The sequence below is a fragment of the Halyomorpha halys genome, unplaced genomic scaffold (genome assembly GCF_000696795.3).
Source record: "Halyomorpha halys isolate HHAL.00 unplaced genomic scaffold, Hhal_1.1 Scaffold1587.1, whole genome shotgun sequence".
NCBI classification, from domain to species: Eukaryota; Metazoa; Arthropoda; class Insecta; order Hemiptera; family Pentatomidae; genus Halyomorpha; species Halyomorpha halys.
Genome location: NW_027114395.1, coordinates 60,593 through 78,807, shown reverse-complemented (window position 1 = coordinate 78,807; position 18,215 = coordinate 60,593). Strand labels below are relative to the sequence as shown.

General features: G+C 31.3%; 1 protein-coding gene across 3 annotated transcripts in view; it reads right to left on the bottom strand.

Annotated features, from left to right (window-relative positions):
* Positions 1 to 17,069, bottom strand: part of Ten-a (tenascin accessory) — a gene marked incomplete at its 5' end in the record, with an annotated part of 236,476 nt that extends 219,407 nt beyond the window's left edge. For all 3 annotated transcript variants that reach the window (XM_014435458.3, XM_014435460.3, XM_014435459.3), the window contains 1 exon segment: positions 17,019 to 17,069. In XM_014435458.3, coding sequence (XP_014290944.3) covers positions 17,019 to 17,069 — 51 coding nt within the window.
* Positions 17,070 to 18,215: the final 1,146 nt, after the last annotated feature.

Genomic DNA, 18,215 nt, shown 5'->3' with positions numbered 1-18,215 from the left:
AATTTGAGAATGAGAAATAATATAAATGATTTAACATCCCATTAATTAGTCATGGGCGACATTGTAACACCATATAAGCGCTAATCAGAGGAATATGTTAAAATCGCCATGTCATATTTAGCATTAGATGTTATTGGGAGGTCATGAGGGCAGCCTAACGTGGGGGGCGTGAAATTATGCTAATACCATCAGGGCGTCAAGTGTTCTGATTTATTATTAACATGATTAAAACTTGGTTTGTTTGTTTACTCATTCGCTTTTTCCTCGTCATGTTTTCCCGACCGTATATAAATGGTTTATAGGGACAAATAAACTCATTGGTCATTCGACCAGTTATTTGTGTAAACAGAGGGAAAAAAATTACTCAAAGAAAAAAGTCCAAAGTTTTGCTTTATTTATTGGGTAGTTTTCGATGCTTTCTAATTGATTAGAATATTTTCACTATATTCGCTTCTATAACTTTATACATATAAATGTATAATATTACTATTATTATATGTATTATACTATTTTAATAACTTTATGCTGCTGGATCTGAAACATAAAGTCATTACCTTCTTTGGTTAATATGTTTATTCAACATTTTAGTTTAAATGAGATTTCACTATTTGAGGATTTTAGCTGTTTTATGAAACTAATTTTTATTTAATTTGCTTTGTCGCTTTCATTTATGTTCATCCATGACCATTATAATTATTATATTTAACAGTTTACTGTTAAATTTTCTTATAACAAATTTTTATAAGATTTGGATATTTAAGTTTTAATATTTAAATTCTCTTTGAATTATTTAAAAAAAAAATAATAAAATTATAAATAATCTATTTTCCGATGATTATTTAAATGGAATATAGTGTGATATAAAATCCATATATATAGCTTATAAGATGAGTCTTCTTTTGTTTCTGTATAAATGTGCTTCCATGCTTATAATATTGCTATCCACTTTATTTCTTGAATTTATATGAAATCAAAGACTTCACAATCTATTTAGAATCAAACAGAAGAAATTGACTAAAACATTTCTCGATTTCGTTCTATATTCTGATGAATTTATAAACAAACGTTTATGAATTTGTAAAGAAAATATTGTTTAACCAACCATATTTGCTAAGAGAATAGCTTATCTATGCTTCTTTATATTGCATTTTGGAATGTTTTTGAATTAATTCTGCATTTACAGATCTGTATTACAGATGTACATAATATCGGGTTTATTATAGTTTTATATATTAAAGTTTTTAATAATAATAACCAGATTGGGAAAGATAATTTAAGTTTTAAAGTCAGTATTTTTTTTTTCCAAGAAAAATTGAGGGACCTGTCGAAAGTAATATACAAATAAACTATATTTTGGGATTTCAATATTAATTTTAAATGAATTAGGAATTTTCCTTTATGTTCGAAATATTTTTGTCACCTAAATATTTGTTGTGATAAAGAAGGAATAGGGATCTAACAAGAGAAAAATTTAAAGTAGCTGAAGCGAGAAAAGCTCTGACGGGTAAAATAAATTAGTCCCTAATTGCACAGAATTTGTAAAATTATCTCTTATCTCTCGGCTTTAATTAAATTCGGTTAATTTTTAAACAGCTGCGTGCCTAAATTTCCTCACTTCTTTCCTTTCTTCATTAGAGATATGAGGAGATATCGCACGGAAGTGAATTAGAACTCTCTTTGCTCCCCCTTGTTAAGGTGGTGGAGGGAGTGGCAAAAACCACCCCCGGATGTACGGAGGAGGTGCGTCAGGTAAAAAGCTTTGGGAGCAACAAAAACCGGAAGCTGTGAGCTCCTCATTAGTCGACGTCAATTAGGACTGAGATATTTATGCCTGTAGCCAATGGGAGGGCTCCGTTGGCGGACCAATCAGGCACGCGAGCTTGCGATCAACCGCGCAAGCAGTCCAGGTTGGATGGTCGCCTGTTATTATTTGTAAATTATTAACATGGGTCTGGTTATTAAACTAATCAAAGGCCGGTGGTTGATATTGAATCATTCATGTCAAGTCTAAAGTGGAACATTGAACGACTTCTGGCTAAGTGGAGAATATCTTAAAAAATTACTGAATTTATTGACTTCTTTTTAAACTTTAACTATAATTGCCTTTATATTTTTTCATAAGTTCTTGTTTAAAAATTATTAATACAATTATTTACATGGTAGAAATATGTACATATTAACACACTACTCAATTTAAATAAGAACCAATATTAAGTTATATAAATAAAAAAATATATATAAACCTGGATTATGTAATATAATCACATCACAAACATAAACTGGCTATATTTAATAATATGAGATGGCTGTTGAATTTTTATTAGGTTTCAGGATTAATAAAAAAATTACAATTATTATTAGGCATTTGTTAGAAACATAATAATTAATTTGAAAAAGAAAAACTTTTTTCCTGCTAGCTCTTTTGCATTAAATGGCTATAATGGATTGTTCATTGCGTAACATATTATCGATTAGTGAATATTTCAAATTTTAATAATCTACATTATTTTGAAAGAATTATCGCTTTTGCATTTTCACAGTTTTATATTAAAATTTGATATTGTTTGAAATGTTAATGCTAAAGCCATAAAGTTTTGTAATTTTTTTACTTTCAGTTACGTTTATATGCTCATATATATGTTAAGGGGAAGTCTTGTAATTGTGAAAAAATTTGACAAAAAAAACAAAAACGGAAGTACCATTTATTGGAATCTTTTCAAATTCATTGTTTTGTTTTATTTTATGACGTTTTGTAATTTCATCTCTATACAGTAATTTCATCTTTACTCTAAGACTCTAAAGTCTAATTTTAACGCCTGTATATCATTCTAAAGGGATCAATCCTAGAATAAATAAAGATTATTATGATTATTATTATTATCTGAGTCCATCTAACCATATCACGAAAAATGGCCAGTATGCGCTTATATTAACAAACTAGCTCAAAAACGAAAACTTTATGCCTAGCATGTTATAGAAAATAATTCAATGAAATCTACGAAAGCAACAATTTAAATAATTTATTATACACTTTTTTCTGTAATAGGTAGGTAAGTAGGTACTATCACATAATAATAGTCCCTATTAATATTACCAATCACTATATTTTCCAAATTAAAACAGACAATAAATATATAGATGCAATTCATTTTTACTCTTCAAAATTTATGATTCGATTTCCCATTGCAACTTCATGACCATGGCTCGTCTCATAAGATGGTGTTATTTTCAGCCTTTTGGGGCGTCCAATATCGGACATTCCCCACAACTACAAGTATTAATCCCGAGGATGAGGAAGTTCTAAGACAGACCGGTATACAGAAGCGAAATGAACCAAGAGTAATACCATCTCTCAGCTCACGTTCGCCGATGAGTATTGAACACATGTTCCAAAGTGGAGGGGAGGAGAGCGGAAGTCGAAAAGCCATGACGATCGAAAGGGGTCGTCGGAAGTGGGATGTTGACAAACTCCCAACTCGATCACCGAGATTTCATCTCGTTTCCTTTGATGTAATAATGGCCGGGAGGGGCTGCGGATAAACGGATTTCTGGACGAACCTCATGGGCCAAGTAATAAAGGACGAAGAGGGCGCTAGAGAAAGGGAATCCCGGTAATAAATTTCGTTCCTCGGGACAGTAAAGGAGAAGAAATTCAGGAGTCGGAAAAGTGGGAGCGGATTCATTTCAACAGATTTTTAGTCCTTTAAATCCACTTCCAAGCATCGATAAACCCGGTTTCGTTCACGAGTTCATCGTGAATGCTTTCTCAACTCAGAGGTTTTGTGAACCGGTTTTCTCATCTTTATTTCCCAAGGTACATAAAATATTAAAATTCGAAAATGAGACACCTTTATCAATACATATGATGAAGAGTTTATTGTTATGGCTTGTTTAAAGGCAACGATTCCCAGAATTTGTATTTATTGATAAACATTACAATCTGCCACAGTTGTTTGGCAATAATTAATAGTGATAACTGATTACATTCATGATAAAATAAAATAACATAAGAATAAAAATAAATAAATAAATAAAAAAAAAAAATCTCTCTCTAAATATATACAAACAGAAGGATAAAGAAAATAAACATAAAGGTCTCTTAGAGATCCCAACGCATTTCTCTCACCGGTAATGATCCAGTGGAGGCTGAGCAATTTTCTAAACTAACTGTCCGATCTGAAAAAATCATATTGTGTTAGATAGGGACTTTATAACTTCAGATAACGACCCAAAGAAATGGAGCAGTGAGAAAGTACATGATGCATATCGTAAATAATAAAAATCTTACATAGGTTTGTGTTCAAATCGTTGCCATGACAACTTCATACCCGCGGAGGGTATTGTGAAATTAGACTGTAATGATTGTGAGAATACTCCTTTTGACAAATGAAGGGACTTGATTCGACTACATTCTTCTACAACTTTAAATATTTTTAGAAAAATGTGTAAAAACGTGGTATTTTTGCAAATAAATTTGGAGTCAATGTTTTCAAGAATTGGTACTGAACAACAATTTATAAGTAATTATTTGAAATGTATATTTTGTGAAATAAAAAATATATATATTAATAACTCTTACTTCAGAAATAATCATTTGTATATAAAGATACAATTAAATATGTTCTTTAAAAAAATTGAATATTTTAATAAAAAATTTAAAGAAAAAGGTAGGATGGAGTTACCTATTATTCTCTGGTAAGGATAATCAACGAACTGATATTTCAGCTTTATTATTTCCGATGTGTAATAACTCTCATGGGTTATTTGCATTTATATTGATCTTCGTAGTCATGATCTATTTGAAATCCCGAAGAATTTGCATAGCGCCCGTGCGGTGTGAACAAATACAATTTTCGCATTAAACATTCATGTTGTTTTATGCAAAAAAGGACCGGGGATTTGCAACTGCACTTTTCCTGTTATTAAATTCAAATAGTAAGCATTCGTTAACCGGTCATTTCAGATTGGGTAAAATATTTACATTAATTTAGGCTAAACCACTTAGCAACAGAATTTCAATTCTAGCTAAAATAAACGAAAATGTGGCAGTATTTTAACATCAAAATTTATTGATTTTTTAGCTTTATTATTATAATATTAAGCGTTATTGTTTTTACATAATTGATAAATAATATTTGTGTGTTAACAACTGTTAAGAATATCAAGGAACTAATATTAATAATTAATAAACTGTTTAAATTGATCAAAAGTTTATATACAAATGTGACAGATTTACCATTGCTCCTACTGAGTTAGATAAGATATTAATAAAAAAAATGAAAAATAAATACTACTTTCTCCTGTAAAATAAAAAGAAAGATTATAAGTATTAAAAAAAATGGGCTGGTTAAAACAAAATAGATACCGTACATTTATTGTTAATTAATAGTTGTTGTATTAATAATTAATTTAAGGAAAATGGGATTAATGATTCCATCGATTATGTCGGAACACAAACATGGCATAGATAGACAAAAAAAAATTATGTCGCTTGATGCCTTTAAAACGTAAAACGACGACAAAATATTTTCATTTCTTGCTTGAAACTTAACTTTCCTGCTTTCGGAGGCGATGAGATAAATGGAGTAAGAGATAGAATACTATAAATAAAAAATCAAGAAATAAAAATAAGATAAACTACTACAGAATGTATAATGTTTAAAGAGGTGACGGAGTATATATTTCAAAAGTTTAATTACTTCAGTCATCATGTTTTTCCTCATTTGAATTCCGAGCACAAAAAAAAACAAAAATAAATAAAAAGGAGTCTACAGTTAAAACCATCAACTAGTTCCTCCAAGACACTAAAGTACAGTTACTCAGGCCATTGGAATTAATGTAGACCACTAAGGAATCGAACAGGAACTTCACCTGTTCTGGAGAAACAAAAAAAAAAAACACTCAGGATCAGCCAACACAAAAAAAGGATTTAAATACAATTAAAGAGACATGTTAGCCTAAGAGTACAGGGACCTTTAGGGTGTGAAGAAACGACGAAGAGTAAATTCCGGAACGTAAGATAAAAGACTGGGGCAAGTTGACTAGGATAGGATCCAGACCTCTTTGACGGGTACCAGGCCCTCACTTGACTTAGTACTAAATTACAGGCCACTTTAACACACACACAACAGCCGTTGTAAACCAACTACGAGACTGACTGGAATTTTTTTCGTTCAAGTTTACTCCTATGACATGGTTCTCAATAAAAAATTAGTTTACTCAGGATGATAAAGCGCAATGTAAAATGGAGAATATTTTCCTTATTATTACAAACCATTGTCTAGGTATATATGCTGTATACCGAATATAAAATCCTTCAATAACCTAGGAGCATTTTAATGGAGTTCCTGAGTGTATACCTTCCTTATATCGGTGATGTTGAAATTCGGATCAATTTCTTTCATTAGATCTTGAATAGACAAACTATAGTATCAAGTATAAATATTTCAGTGTTTGTTATAAACATTTCATTATTAACAGCATATTATATTCACATATATTTTTAATTAAATTCAAATGAATTTTATTCTTAGTAAAATGAAGCTCATTCTTTTACGTATCTAAATAATTTAAAACTATCTATTGTATATATCAAGCAACGAGTTTTGAATTTGACCTGCAGCAATAAACTTTATATTAGAACGATATGAACTGGATTTGGTTAACCCAGATATTATTTTGCCCGGAGACAAATAGAAGAACATCTTTTTTCCACTATATTAATACAAACATTAATTCAAAAATGATGATGACATCACATATAACTTAGCCTTACAGATGCATTAGTGTTCATATTAATGAAAATTAATAAATATAAATAAAATGGAACGAAATATAATAACTATTCATATATTCTTAGAAGAGTAATGACTTCTAAAATACAAAGCCTTCTACGAGGCAGCCAAAATTAATCATTTTTCTCGGATAACCATAATAAAGGGAAATCCAGAGATCTTCAAGGGGTGGGAAAGAAAAAAAAAAAAGAAAAGAGAGAGAGAGGGAAGCTATCATTGTTCCCAGGGAGTTTTTCCTCACTTTTTTTTTTCTTTTTGTTTCAGCAGCGCCTCGAGTGTGATACTGTCATGATGAAAAATCTTACTTCAACAAGAGCCAGAGACCATTTGATATGACACCAACTAATGGTGAGAAGAAGGCATCTGTTCCCGAGGCGACAGTACTGGGAAGGTGTTGTACCGGCTCTCGGACAGAATAATGTGATTCGCCGGGATGAAATATCGCTAGGAGCCGGGAGCATAGCAGATCTATTAGGGAGCGTAGATCACTCCAGACGTGCCTCTGACGGCTCATTAGTATTGCTGACATCTGTCTCGTCCCCGCAGATCCCGGCTCATACAACGGCTAGCAACGATTGAAATTGTTGAATAAAAAATAGTTATAGAGGAAATTTCAAGTTGTATTGTTATTTTGAATAATAACAACTCACTATTTTTAGTGAAAAGTTTGGAATGTTATAAAAATAAAAGTAAACTTTTATCAAGCATCCGAAGAGACAACTCATGAGCTCGAGTTGTTTCTGTTCAAAACGATGTTGTGAAACTAAGAAAAAAAGAGTATGTCATGTAAAGAGAAAAATTAAAAACATTTTTGGTCAGTCCATCATTTCATTTTCGACAATGAACCTTCGTGATAGAACAAGACAATACCTCCTTCTGAAGACTGGGTACATATATAAACTGTTTTGGAATTATTAAAGTGAAAAAAAAACTTTAAAATATTTTTTTGTTAAAGCTCTTACAGACAGTAGTTTTAATATCAAATATGCGTCAGTTCATATAGATTTTCGAAATAATGAACTATAGTGTAATAATAAATAATTTTTTTTAAATAAATCAAATTTTACCCACTTTATTCTGAAAACATATTTATTCTCTATATAAGGCCGACGTTTCGGTGAATTCGAAATACATTCATACATCCTCAGGGACATTCAAAATACAATGATACAAGGATTGTTATGATAAATTTTTAACAAAGAAGGTGACAGTGATTTAATTTTAATGTGAAAATTGACTAATTAGGGTAATTTGTTGGATTGACCTGGACAGAATATCCAGCATGAAGTTGATTTTTAAATTATTCAGTTCTAAAATTGTATTAAGATTGTCCGTGAGAATGGCCGTATTGGCCGAAAAGTCAGACTTGTAAATTGGTTAAATATGTTTTGAGACTGAAATGGATAAAATTTTACTCATTTAAACAATATTAACCAGTCTCAAGAAAATGTTAGGATTATAAAAAAAAAAATTTATTGATAAAAAAGCATGATTGTAGATAATTATAAAAAAAGTTGTAAAAAATCTACTTTTCGTTATAATTTTTTGTTTTTGATTATTATTTATTCCATATTATCTTTAGTTAAAAGTAACAGGTACATCAATTGTAATTCTGAATTCTACGTTCAGGAGTTTTCAACGTTTTTGATAGGAAATTACGAATTTTAAAATAAATTATACTTAAATTAATAAATAGTAGTTTTCAGCCCTGTAGATGCCAGAATTTGTGAAACGTTTATCAGCATTTAATTAACAGATATATATATATACACATATACTGGTATCAAATATCGGTATCATGATATTATAAATATACCGCATAGGAAGTAATAATAATCGGTCGGAAAACAATTAGGAAGTTGGTGTGACATGAAGCAGGAGGGGACCGAGATGAGGCTGGTTACAAGAGCAGATGTTGGCTTCCAATATGTCTCACTCTTCGACGACATTACGGTCTATAAAAAACTTTCTTCATATCTTGCCGAGATTCCTCGGGATCCAATAAGGGAGCCGCTGTTAGGGCCACGTTTAAACTCTTATTCCTCCCAAGAGGCTAAGTATGAATACTATATTGGAAGAAGCTATCTTTGCTGCTGGGTCGATTTGAACCCGCTCATTTTCCTTTATTATCCCATAATTAAATGTAGTCTTTTCAAGAATATCGTCGACATCTGGTGCAATAGGGAAGATAGTTATATCCTATTCCATCCTCAGTTAAATCCCTTTTAAGTCTCTCTGACTTTAATTGCGGTCATAATAACTGTTCTTTAAAAGTTCCCTAGCAACCATTATATATTACTGAAATCGAAAATTCAGGAATCGACTTTTAATCTGAAGATCGTATAAAGAAACAACTCGTGATCTCCTAAAATATTAATTGCCGTATAGTCTCCACAAGATATGATTGTCGTATTATTCATTATTTTATTTAAACTGGAAATAATACTTGGATACGTCCATAGCTCAGGTGGCTAGGGACAGGTCTATCAATCTGAGTTCTGCGGACGGCGCTGGGTCAAATCCGGCCTGGGGGGTTGACTTTTTTCATTGAGTGGCGGTCCCACAAAATGAAAAATTTGACTCCCCACCATGGTTAGAACAGATTGATAACCCCCCGTACGACAAAAGGCTGAATAGGATTCCAATGGGAGTCTTAGGCCGACGAAAGGGACTTAAATGATAGTAATCGTTATGATAATTAATTAAATACGTTGTTCGCCTTTTTCAAATAATCCTCAGAGGTCCAATGAATTAATACTTCAACAAATATTTACCCATACTAACGTGGTTGTGATGGATCAGCTCATCATCCATCATAGCTTTCATGATTTTGTATCATCCCACAAACTGGCCAATGTGTTTTTATTTAATTTTTATTATTCTTAAAAATATGAATTGGAAAATTATTTTATACTTCACAAGATAAATTTAAATAAACAAGATAAAACAATGACCAATTTTCAGATCCAAAGTTCCGAAAAATTAGTTTACAAAGAAGCCGTTGCTTGTAAAATACTAATTTTGGAACATTCTGACTCATTACTAGTATTCCCACTAATAATATCAATGTAGTTAAGTAAGTCGGGGCAAGTGCAGACCTCATTTTTATGTTAGACTTCGGTAGGCTGTTCTTAATTTAATTTTTAAGATGGAGATGCGTAGCTTTGTGAATAAATGTGTCAAATATGCCTCTCTACAGAAAAACTTTTAAATAATTAGTTGGTTTATTTTATAATTGAAAAAGTCCCGATGTATGTGCAAGTAAGCAGATATGTCAAGAAATAACTTTTATTCTGCTTGTGTTTTTACTCAACAGCTGTCAGGACAAGAGGGTGAAGTCTATCTTTCCTGAATTACAGACCAGTAATAATATTTTGAATTGGTCAAAATTTAAATAAGCAAATCACTTTTTTTCTGTCAATTTTGTAAAAGGGAGTTATTTTTTTATTACATTAAACAACAAGTTATTATATTTGAAAAAAACATAAAATTCAAATTATAAAATGGTCTCAGGATTTGGTCACATTCGCTCTTACCCTACCACAAAAAGTTTAAGAGGTAAATATAATAATAATAACATTCTTTATTTATCCTGGGACCTTTATAATAACATGACAGGTATTACAGAATTATGATGTAGAGCCTAGGAGTAAATTAAAAAAAATTCAAAAGAAACATGAAATTATTAACCATCATAAGTATGATTATAATTATGAATTTCATAAGATAAAAAATAACAATAATAATTAACAGAATATATAAAATAGAAATAAAACTATATATCAAATTATAAATCATAAGGTGACTAACTTCTAATAAAAAATGAAAAAGAATCAAATACAAGTAAACTGAAAATTATAAAAAAAAGGTACAATTACTGTTACTATACATATTTGCAAGTTTTAACTTGCAATATTTTAGCTTAGATCTCAGTAATTTAAATAATATATGTAATAATCTGTTTGTTTTCTTATTATTCCACTCCTACGTTCAACTTTATGATATTGGAATGATAAGATTATATCTTCGATGCGCGGTCATAAGGACTTGAGTCATTTATCGAGCATTTGGAGATTATGTCGTATTAAAGCGCCAAATCAGAGCTACCGGTTGGAATTAAGGTCTTTATGACCAAGCATTAAAGATATTATAAAGTGTAAATGGAATAATATTACAAAAAGTGAATTAAATAGATGAGAAATAGATTGACAAACGAAAATATAAACTGAGAAAGGCAGAATAGCCGGCAATATTTTGACAGCATAGTGGTTGTGATACTTAGAATAAGTTATGCTTGAGAATGGGCGGAAAGGCCGAAACGTAAGAGAGGAATAATAAGAAAATAAACAGTTTGAGACAATGGATATTATCAATGTAATATTATTACATATATATAATTTGAATTCTAGTTTGAGACTGGTTTGTTTATAACTTATAATTATAAATATCCATTCATCCTAAAAATATTGGAAAAAATCTCCAACTTTGATGCATTATGCTTAATTGCTATAATAACAGCATGGCCAGTCATGCTATCAAAATGAGGAGGTAAAATAACCAGAAAAAAAGATCAACACATGTCCTGCTTTTATAATGGTTCTCCGTTATAAAAAAATGGTACTAGCCTAGTCAGTAGGCAGAACTGTCAAAAGCCCTGAACTATTTTTAAAAAAATATGTTACTCTCTTGTTCCAAAAACACACTTGCTCACATACCTTAGAAAGGTTTTGTTTTTGCTTGAAAAAATAATTGTGAAAAAAAACCCAACTAAAATACAAATATATGAGTTCCTAACACCAATAATGTGCTCATGATATAAAACAAAAATAACGACATTGATAATTTATATTAAATACAAGGAATAGAATTGTGTTTTATGTTTTAAATACTCTTCTGAGCAAAGAACAGCACTTAGAGAATAATGCGGACCAGAGATATATATATCTCAAAAGGATTGCCCTGGGAAGACAAAAGGACCAACCCTCTTTATTACTTCCAAAGTCCTGGCTCCCCGCTGTGTTGCCTTTTAATCTGGGACTCAGCTGCAGTCTTATCTCGCTCCTCGAGTTGGAACAATACTTGGATAAGATGCCTAGGGGGAGGCGGGGGTTCGAATTACCATGGCGCACATGACATGATAATAACAGGTGAAACTCTAGGAGACCGTGGGACAGTCGACCCCCACGCCCGCATCCTCCATTTAAATTAGTCTTCCGGAACAAAGCAAGGTCAAGCCGCGGCAATCTGTTGGAACTGCTTGCTCCATTGTTTTTCGGCCACAGAGCAAAAAGTAGAGGATCGTCTTTAAGCGGGTCCATTCTCACTTGTGTAAGTGTTAATTGCTGAAGAAATTCAATTGTTCGTTGTAAAAGTCAGAATATTAATAGCGGTTACTTCAAAATGTGAAACTGAAAAAAAAAAAAAACCCCACCAAAATATACCAAAAATCTACTATTAAATGTATCCAGTAATTCTTAAAATTGCCACAGTATCTTGGTAAACGCATGAGTTTAAAATAAAGATAAATTGGACTATTAACAATGTGAATATCGGAACATAAAATCATATGTTGATGATGATAAAAAATCAAAATTATGTTGACAAATGTTGTTTTTTTTTTGTTGCTTACTTATCACCCGGGCAATAATTTCACCCCTTGATTTATAGGCAACAATGACAGTTATTACAACTATCATTGCTTTAATTAGATCATAACCACAATTTAACACAACTGCTCACTGCGCTCGCTCACTTAACATATAATGCTACAAAGGTGTCCGCAGGGTTTTATTAAGATATTATATTTGCAAATATAATAAATTAAATGAAAAATATTTTCATTTGAATAAGAACATAATTGTAGGAAGATGGTCAAGGTTACGGTGAAGAAAGGTATAATTTAAAAGCAAACAACGTTTCTACTTGCTTTCCAGGATAGAATAGCTCCCTTCGTTGATAAATATATTTTAGTTTAAGGTGTTTATTTTATTTCATTAAAATTTAATTTTTTTAAAATTATTTATTTGATGTAATTTACAACTGTACAAAATAATACAATAGGTAAATATGTTGTAGGTTTCATATACACTTGAAAATCTTGGGAAGGAACCACCCATTGGAGGTACTTCAAACATTAATTTAAATTAGAAGGTCCCGTGGCCATCTTCTTTTCAGACGCCTCGGAGGATTATCAGGGATTGTTAAGGATTAAGGGAAAGATTAAGAATTAATGGGTGAGGACGGTTAAGGAGTTTGGAATGAAAAGACGCATATCTGTTTTGGGTCAAATCTGCAACGAAGCAATGAATGGGATGTTAAGGTCTTTGTGAATCAGTTTATTTGTGACGTAATAAGGAGCATCAAGGATTTTACGTAGGATTTTGGATTGTAACGATTGGATGCGGGAAGAATTTGATGGTTTGGTGGAGCCCCAAAGCTCAATTCCATATGTCCAAATTGGTCTGATTATGGTAGTGTATACTAATGTTTTGTAGTGAATTGGACGTTAAGAGCGTTTGTCAAGTAAGTGTAGATTTAAAACTATGACTACTAAAATAAATGGTATAGATCATTGTGTTCACAAAAAAAATCCGTATCGATATGGTTCCATTTTATTTTTTTGAATTTTTCAACATAGTTTTGTAATGAGTCATTATGTTGAATCTCCGATGTACATTTTGTGATACGTAAAAAGGGAACAAGCTTGTATGCCAGGTTAATTTATACTGAGTGATTAATGCTGTTCAACGTTCCTTAATAATATCATTATATGTATGATAATTATTTTCTTCACATGTATATGGTAAAATCGCATGAGCATGTCTAAACGGAACGAAGCATGACAGAAACTGATTTATTCTAATTAATACAACCACTAGTTCAAATCGAATAGGATCACAACTGGCTTAAAGGTTTCATTTGGGGAATTATGAGCGCTCATAATGGTTCTCAAACAGATAGAACAAATTTGCCCCGTGAGATAGCATATTATGACCAGGACTGAAACTACACACTGCTGAAATGATAACGCCCTATAAACAGTCGTTCGTGGACTGCTAGGGATATGTCAACAAGTGCTTATCTCAATACCCGAACCAATTTGAATATATACAGGTCCAATATTGCCGGAGCGTTCAGTATAATTAGCTTTATAGTTAGAGCTGTGGATTAGATAGCCGCGCTGTATCTGGCTTAATATCAACACGAAACCTATAAAGGTCGGTGTCGTTATCAAGCAGGAACTGGGTCGTCCGGCCGCAATGCTAGTAGTGTCCTATGTATGCAAATGTTGGGCTGGTTCGGGATTCAACTCGTCAATCTTATATAGCTAACTGGGGATATCCTTTTTTGCATATTTTCATTTCCTTTTAGAATAACGTATGCAACAACTATGACCCAGTTCTAGTGTTCAAACGCGAAATTGGAAAATTAACATTAGTTAAAATTTGTCCTCTGTTCACAAGAATATTCTGGTGAGTAGCCACGTCCTTAATTTTTTACGAAACAAATATCAAATGGTACTAAAAGAAAGTATTACGAGTAAAACAAGCACTGTAGTTATTCATCGACTATAAATTCGAGAAGAGGTGGAGTAATTTTTAAAATAATTTTTGTAGTAGTAGCTTTGACTTCTCAAGCCATAAATGAAATGTTATTGGAAAAGTGTTCGGGGGTGGTTAGGGTACTCCTTCAGTGGAGTAATAATGAACACAAATAAATGAAACACTGAATGACGCTGTGGATAATGCAGTCTCACTTATTTTTTATCAAGTTAATTTCAATTTTTTTTTTACACTATTTGATTTTTATTTATTTTATATTTATATAAATAATTCCGTATAATTTCAAATTATGAAGAAATAGTTAACAACTATATTTGTTTCTCTTTTGATCGCAACCCTGACCATCTTCTTCGTAATTTAATTATTTTAATTTATTTCTTTAAATATTTTTAATGATTGCTGCCTTTTTGTGTACAATACCATTCATTATATATATATACCTTCGCAATATTACAATTCTTCTTATTTTAGTACCATGTGTTTCCTTATAAATATCTTACTGTTTTTTGTAATTTCTACAATATGGTTTTTATCTCGTTTATTTTTTTAGCTCTGATAAAGGCTTGAAATTTAGGGGGAAGCGTCGACAGGAAATAAAATAAATTTCACTTTTTTATATTCAATAATACTATACTGCCCCCACTATCTTCTTCTCCCATTCGAAATTTCTGATACAAGTATTCCTAATATATTTCATTTATAGGTATAGAAGTCAAGGCAAGTACAAAAATAAATGATCCCACCTCTACCAGAATTTTGAGACGATGAATAACTACTGTTTGTAGAACTGTTACGGGAAGAAAGCCGAGAGAAGGGCGTTGGTTAAAAAAGAGAGAGATTAGACAAGACGGAGAATAAGGAGACGGAGAAAAGGCAAACAAAGATGTTTACAATTCTTAAGCCGGAGGCTGAGTTCAAATAACAAGTTAAGTCTTTATTAAATTAAAAGAAAGTTAGGCTCTGGAGGACTTGGAATCTAATTCTGTAATTAGGGCTCCTACCATCCCCCCACCCTTCTCTCACTCTCTCTCTCTGCCTCTGACTGTCACTCTACTTTAACTCTTTATTTGAATTTATTTTAACCGTTGTAATTAATGAAGGGCTTATGGGGCAGGAGATCCCGGGCGATGGAACACGAATTCCTTCATTTGCCAAATGGTTTTGTTGGACCAGCCTGGATATTGGAAAAGTAAATTACAGAAGAAAAAAAGAACCTAACGAAGAATCCTTTGTAAAACGCTAACCGATAATTATGCTACAAAGCAAAAAGTGAACCAGTAATGTGAAGCAATGAATGGAAACAAGAAGCAATTGCGGTTGATAGTGCAACGTGGAAACGTGTAATTGGCTGCACAAAGGGCAATCAGGCGAAAGTCGTCATCATGCTCCAATCATATCGGGCTTTGCTATTCTCGGTTTGATGTTACACCTACCATTGGTCGATAGCCCATATGCTCATTATCTCTCACACTTCTATTGATGAGAGAGTATCCTAAGACCAGAAATAAGCCCCATAAATATATTGGATTGTTCTTAGATAGAAAACAGTATGAATTAATATAAGGGAAATCTTAGACAGCATAACAAAAAAATTTGAGCTCTAGGTTGGCATTAGAAAATCGCCCCTCTTTGACACCAGGACAACTTTCATGGAATCAGGCAAATATGACAAAGATCCCATTTTATTAGATATACTTATATATTTTTTAAGTTTTTCATTCTTAATAAGAGTATATGAAATTTCACCTCTTTATACTATATGTTTGGATGCGCGGTGGCACTGTGGTAAGGCACGATGCTACTTATTCCAAAGACTCGGGTTCGAATCCAGCTGGACAGAAAATTGTTTTCTGTTACATTGTAGCCGTGAGTCAACCCTGTAGGTTCTTTTGCCCTCCTGGGTTCCATCCAGCCTAATAAATTTGGTACCCTTAATTGGGCAAAAATCTGAATGTCCAGCGTTATTCCCACCAAATCACTTCCTTGCACGACCGTTGGTCTAGTAACAGTGCTTCCTTACAAATCACTGCACCCTTAACCATTCATGGATTGTAGCGGGGCAGATTATAATTTTAATTTTTAATACGATATCTATGTGAACCACGTGTATGTCTATTTTAAAATATTTTATATCATAAAATAGGAGTATTGGAAATGATTAAAGACGGTCATAAATGGTTTATAAAGATTTATAAGAACCTACATGACATATAAAAATTAGGGGTCTCCATTACTATAAAATATCATTATTTCCAAATTGAAACGAACTTTTCAATCAAAATTAAGAAATAAATTTTATCGTTGCATTGTAATTTGTAATTTACCCTATATAAATGTTTATTTTGTATTTCCTTAAGTATTAAATTAGTCCAGTCGCAGTACACACACACACATATGAACATATAGATTATTTATAAATAGAATAATCTATTTACCTAAATAATTTATAACACATAGCGTTGCAAACAATATAAATATACACTTACATTAATACAACAAATACTATACATTTAAACTAAATAACAATAACAATAACAATAACAATAAGCAATCAAGACGGAAAACCTTAGCATGGCATATTCCATTTTATTCGTATTTGACATTTGACATTTAATACAAAAAAAAAAGAAAGAAAAAAAACCACCACTTTACTCCAACTAACCTTTTTGGAAGCCGATTCGTTCGATCGTCCATGTCACAGAAGTCAGGTGACCTAAAATTTCAATAAACAATGATTATTGTTTCAAATTGAATTAAAACAAAACTTAATTATTTTTTTTGTAACTGCGGGTTGTTGCCCACTATAACCAAGATATGAATATCAAATATTATTTTGATTTAGAAAAGAATAACGTGATGGTAATAATTATTCACGCTTATTTCAAAATAATATTTTTAGAAGATATATGTATATATCTAAAAAAAAAATATTGACAAACAGCCGCAGTTTGATTTATCTTCTGATTCCAGAGACTATTACCATCGTAGTGAATGATTGATGACTTCTGGAATCAGCCTCTGCTATCACATTTTAATCAAGAACTGAATTGATTGGTGAGCGACAAAAAACCGATTAAGACATCAATATTACTTTAGATTTTTATATTCGCTGATAATTACTAAATTATATGTATTTTAAAAACAAAACCATTATTGAGCTATATACAAAAAGGTAACCAATCATATTAAATTAACATGAAACAAAGAAGTAAAGTGGGTAAAAACAAAATTAGGTTTTATGTGATTTTAATGGTGTTTAGGTTATTTTTTTATTATTGATCTAAAGTTCTAGTAAATAGATTTATTACGTTTTTATCTAACTTCAAGTGATTCTGATAAAATTAAATACATATACTGACTACGTGTTTAGTAATTTAGCGCACAATTAGTACAGAAATATAATTGATTATGCATTATTATTACTAATAATTTTTATTATAATATTAGAAGCTATTTTGTGTCATTATTTAGCAAAAACTAAAATAAATATAACTAGGCTGAAAAAATGTCATTTAAGTAATTAACATTTTACAAGCAAAGTACTCTTCGGTTATGCGGTATTGAGATATAATTGATTTTGTATTGAGATACTATTTATGTATTGGACATGCTATTACATTGAATTATTATTTTAATACATAAATAATATATTATTGACTAATAATAACATAATCCGTCAATAGACACTGAAATTTACATCATGATCTTATCAAAAATCATAATTATTTCAAATGTTTACTATAAAATTATTAAATTTAATAAATAAATCATTAAAATGAATACTACAATAGGCTCAATGAAAAGTAAAAATAAATCTAACGTGATGCTCTTCAAAATGTACCACATGTTATGGCAATAA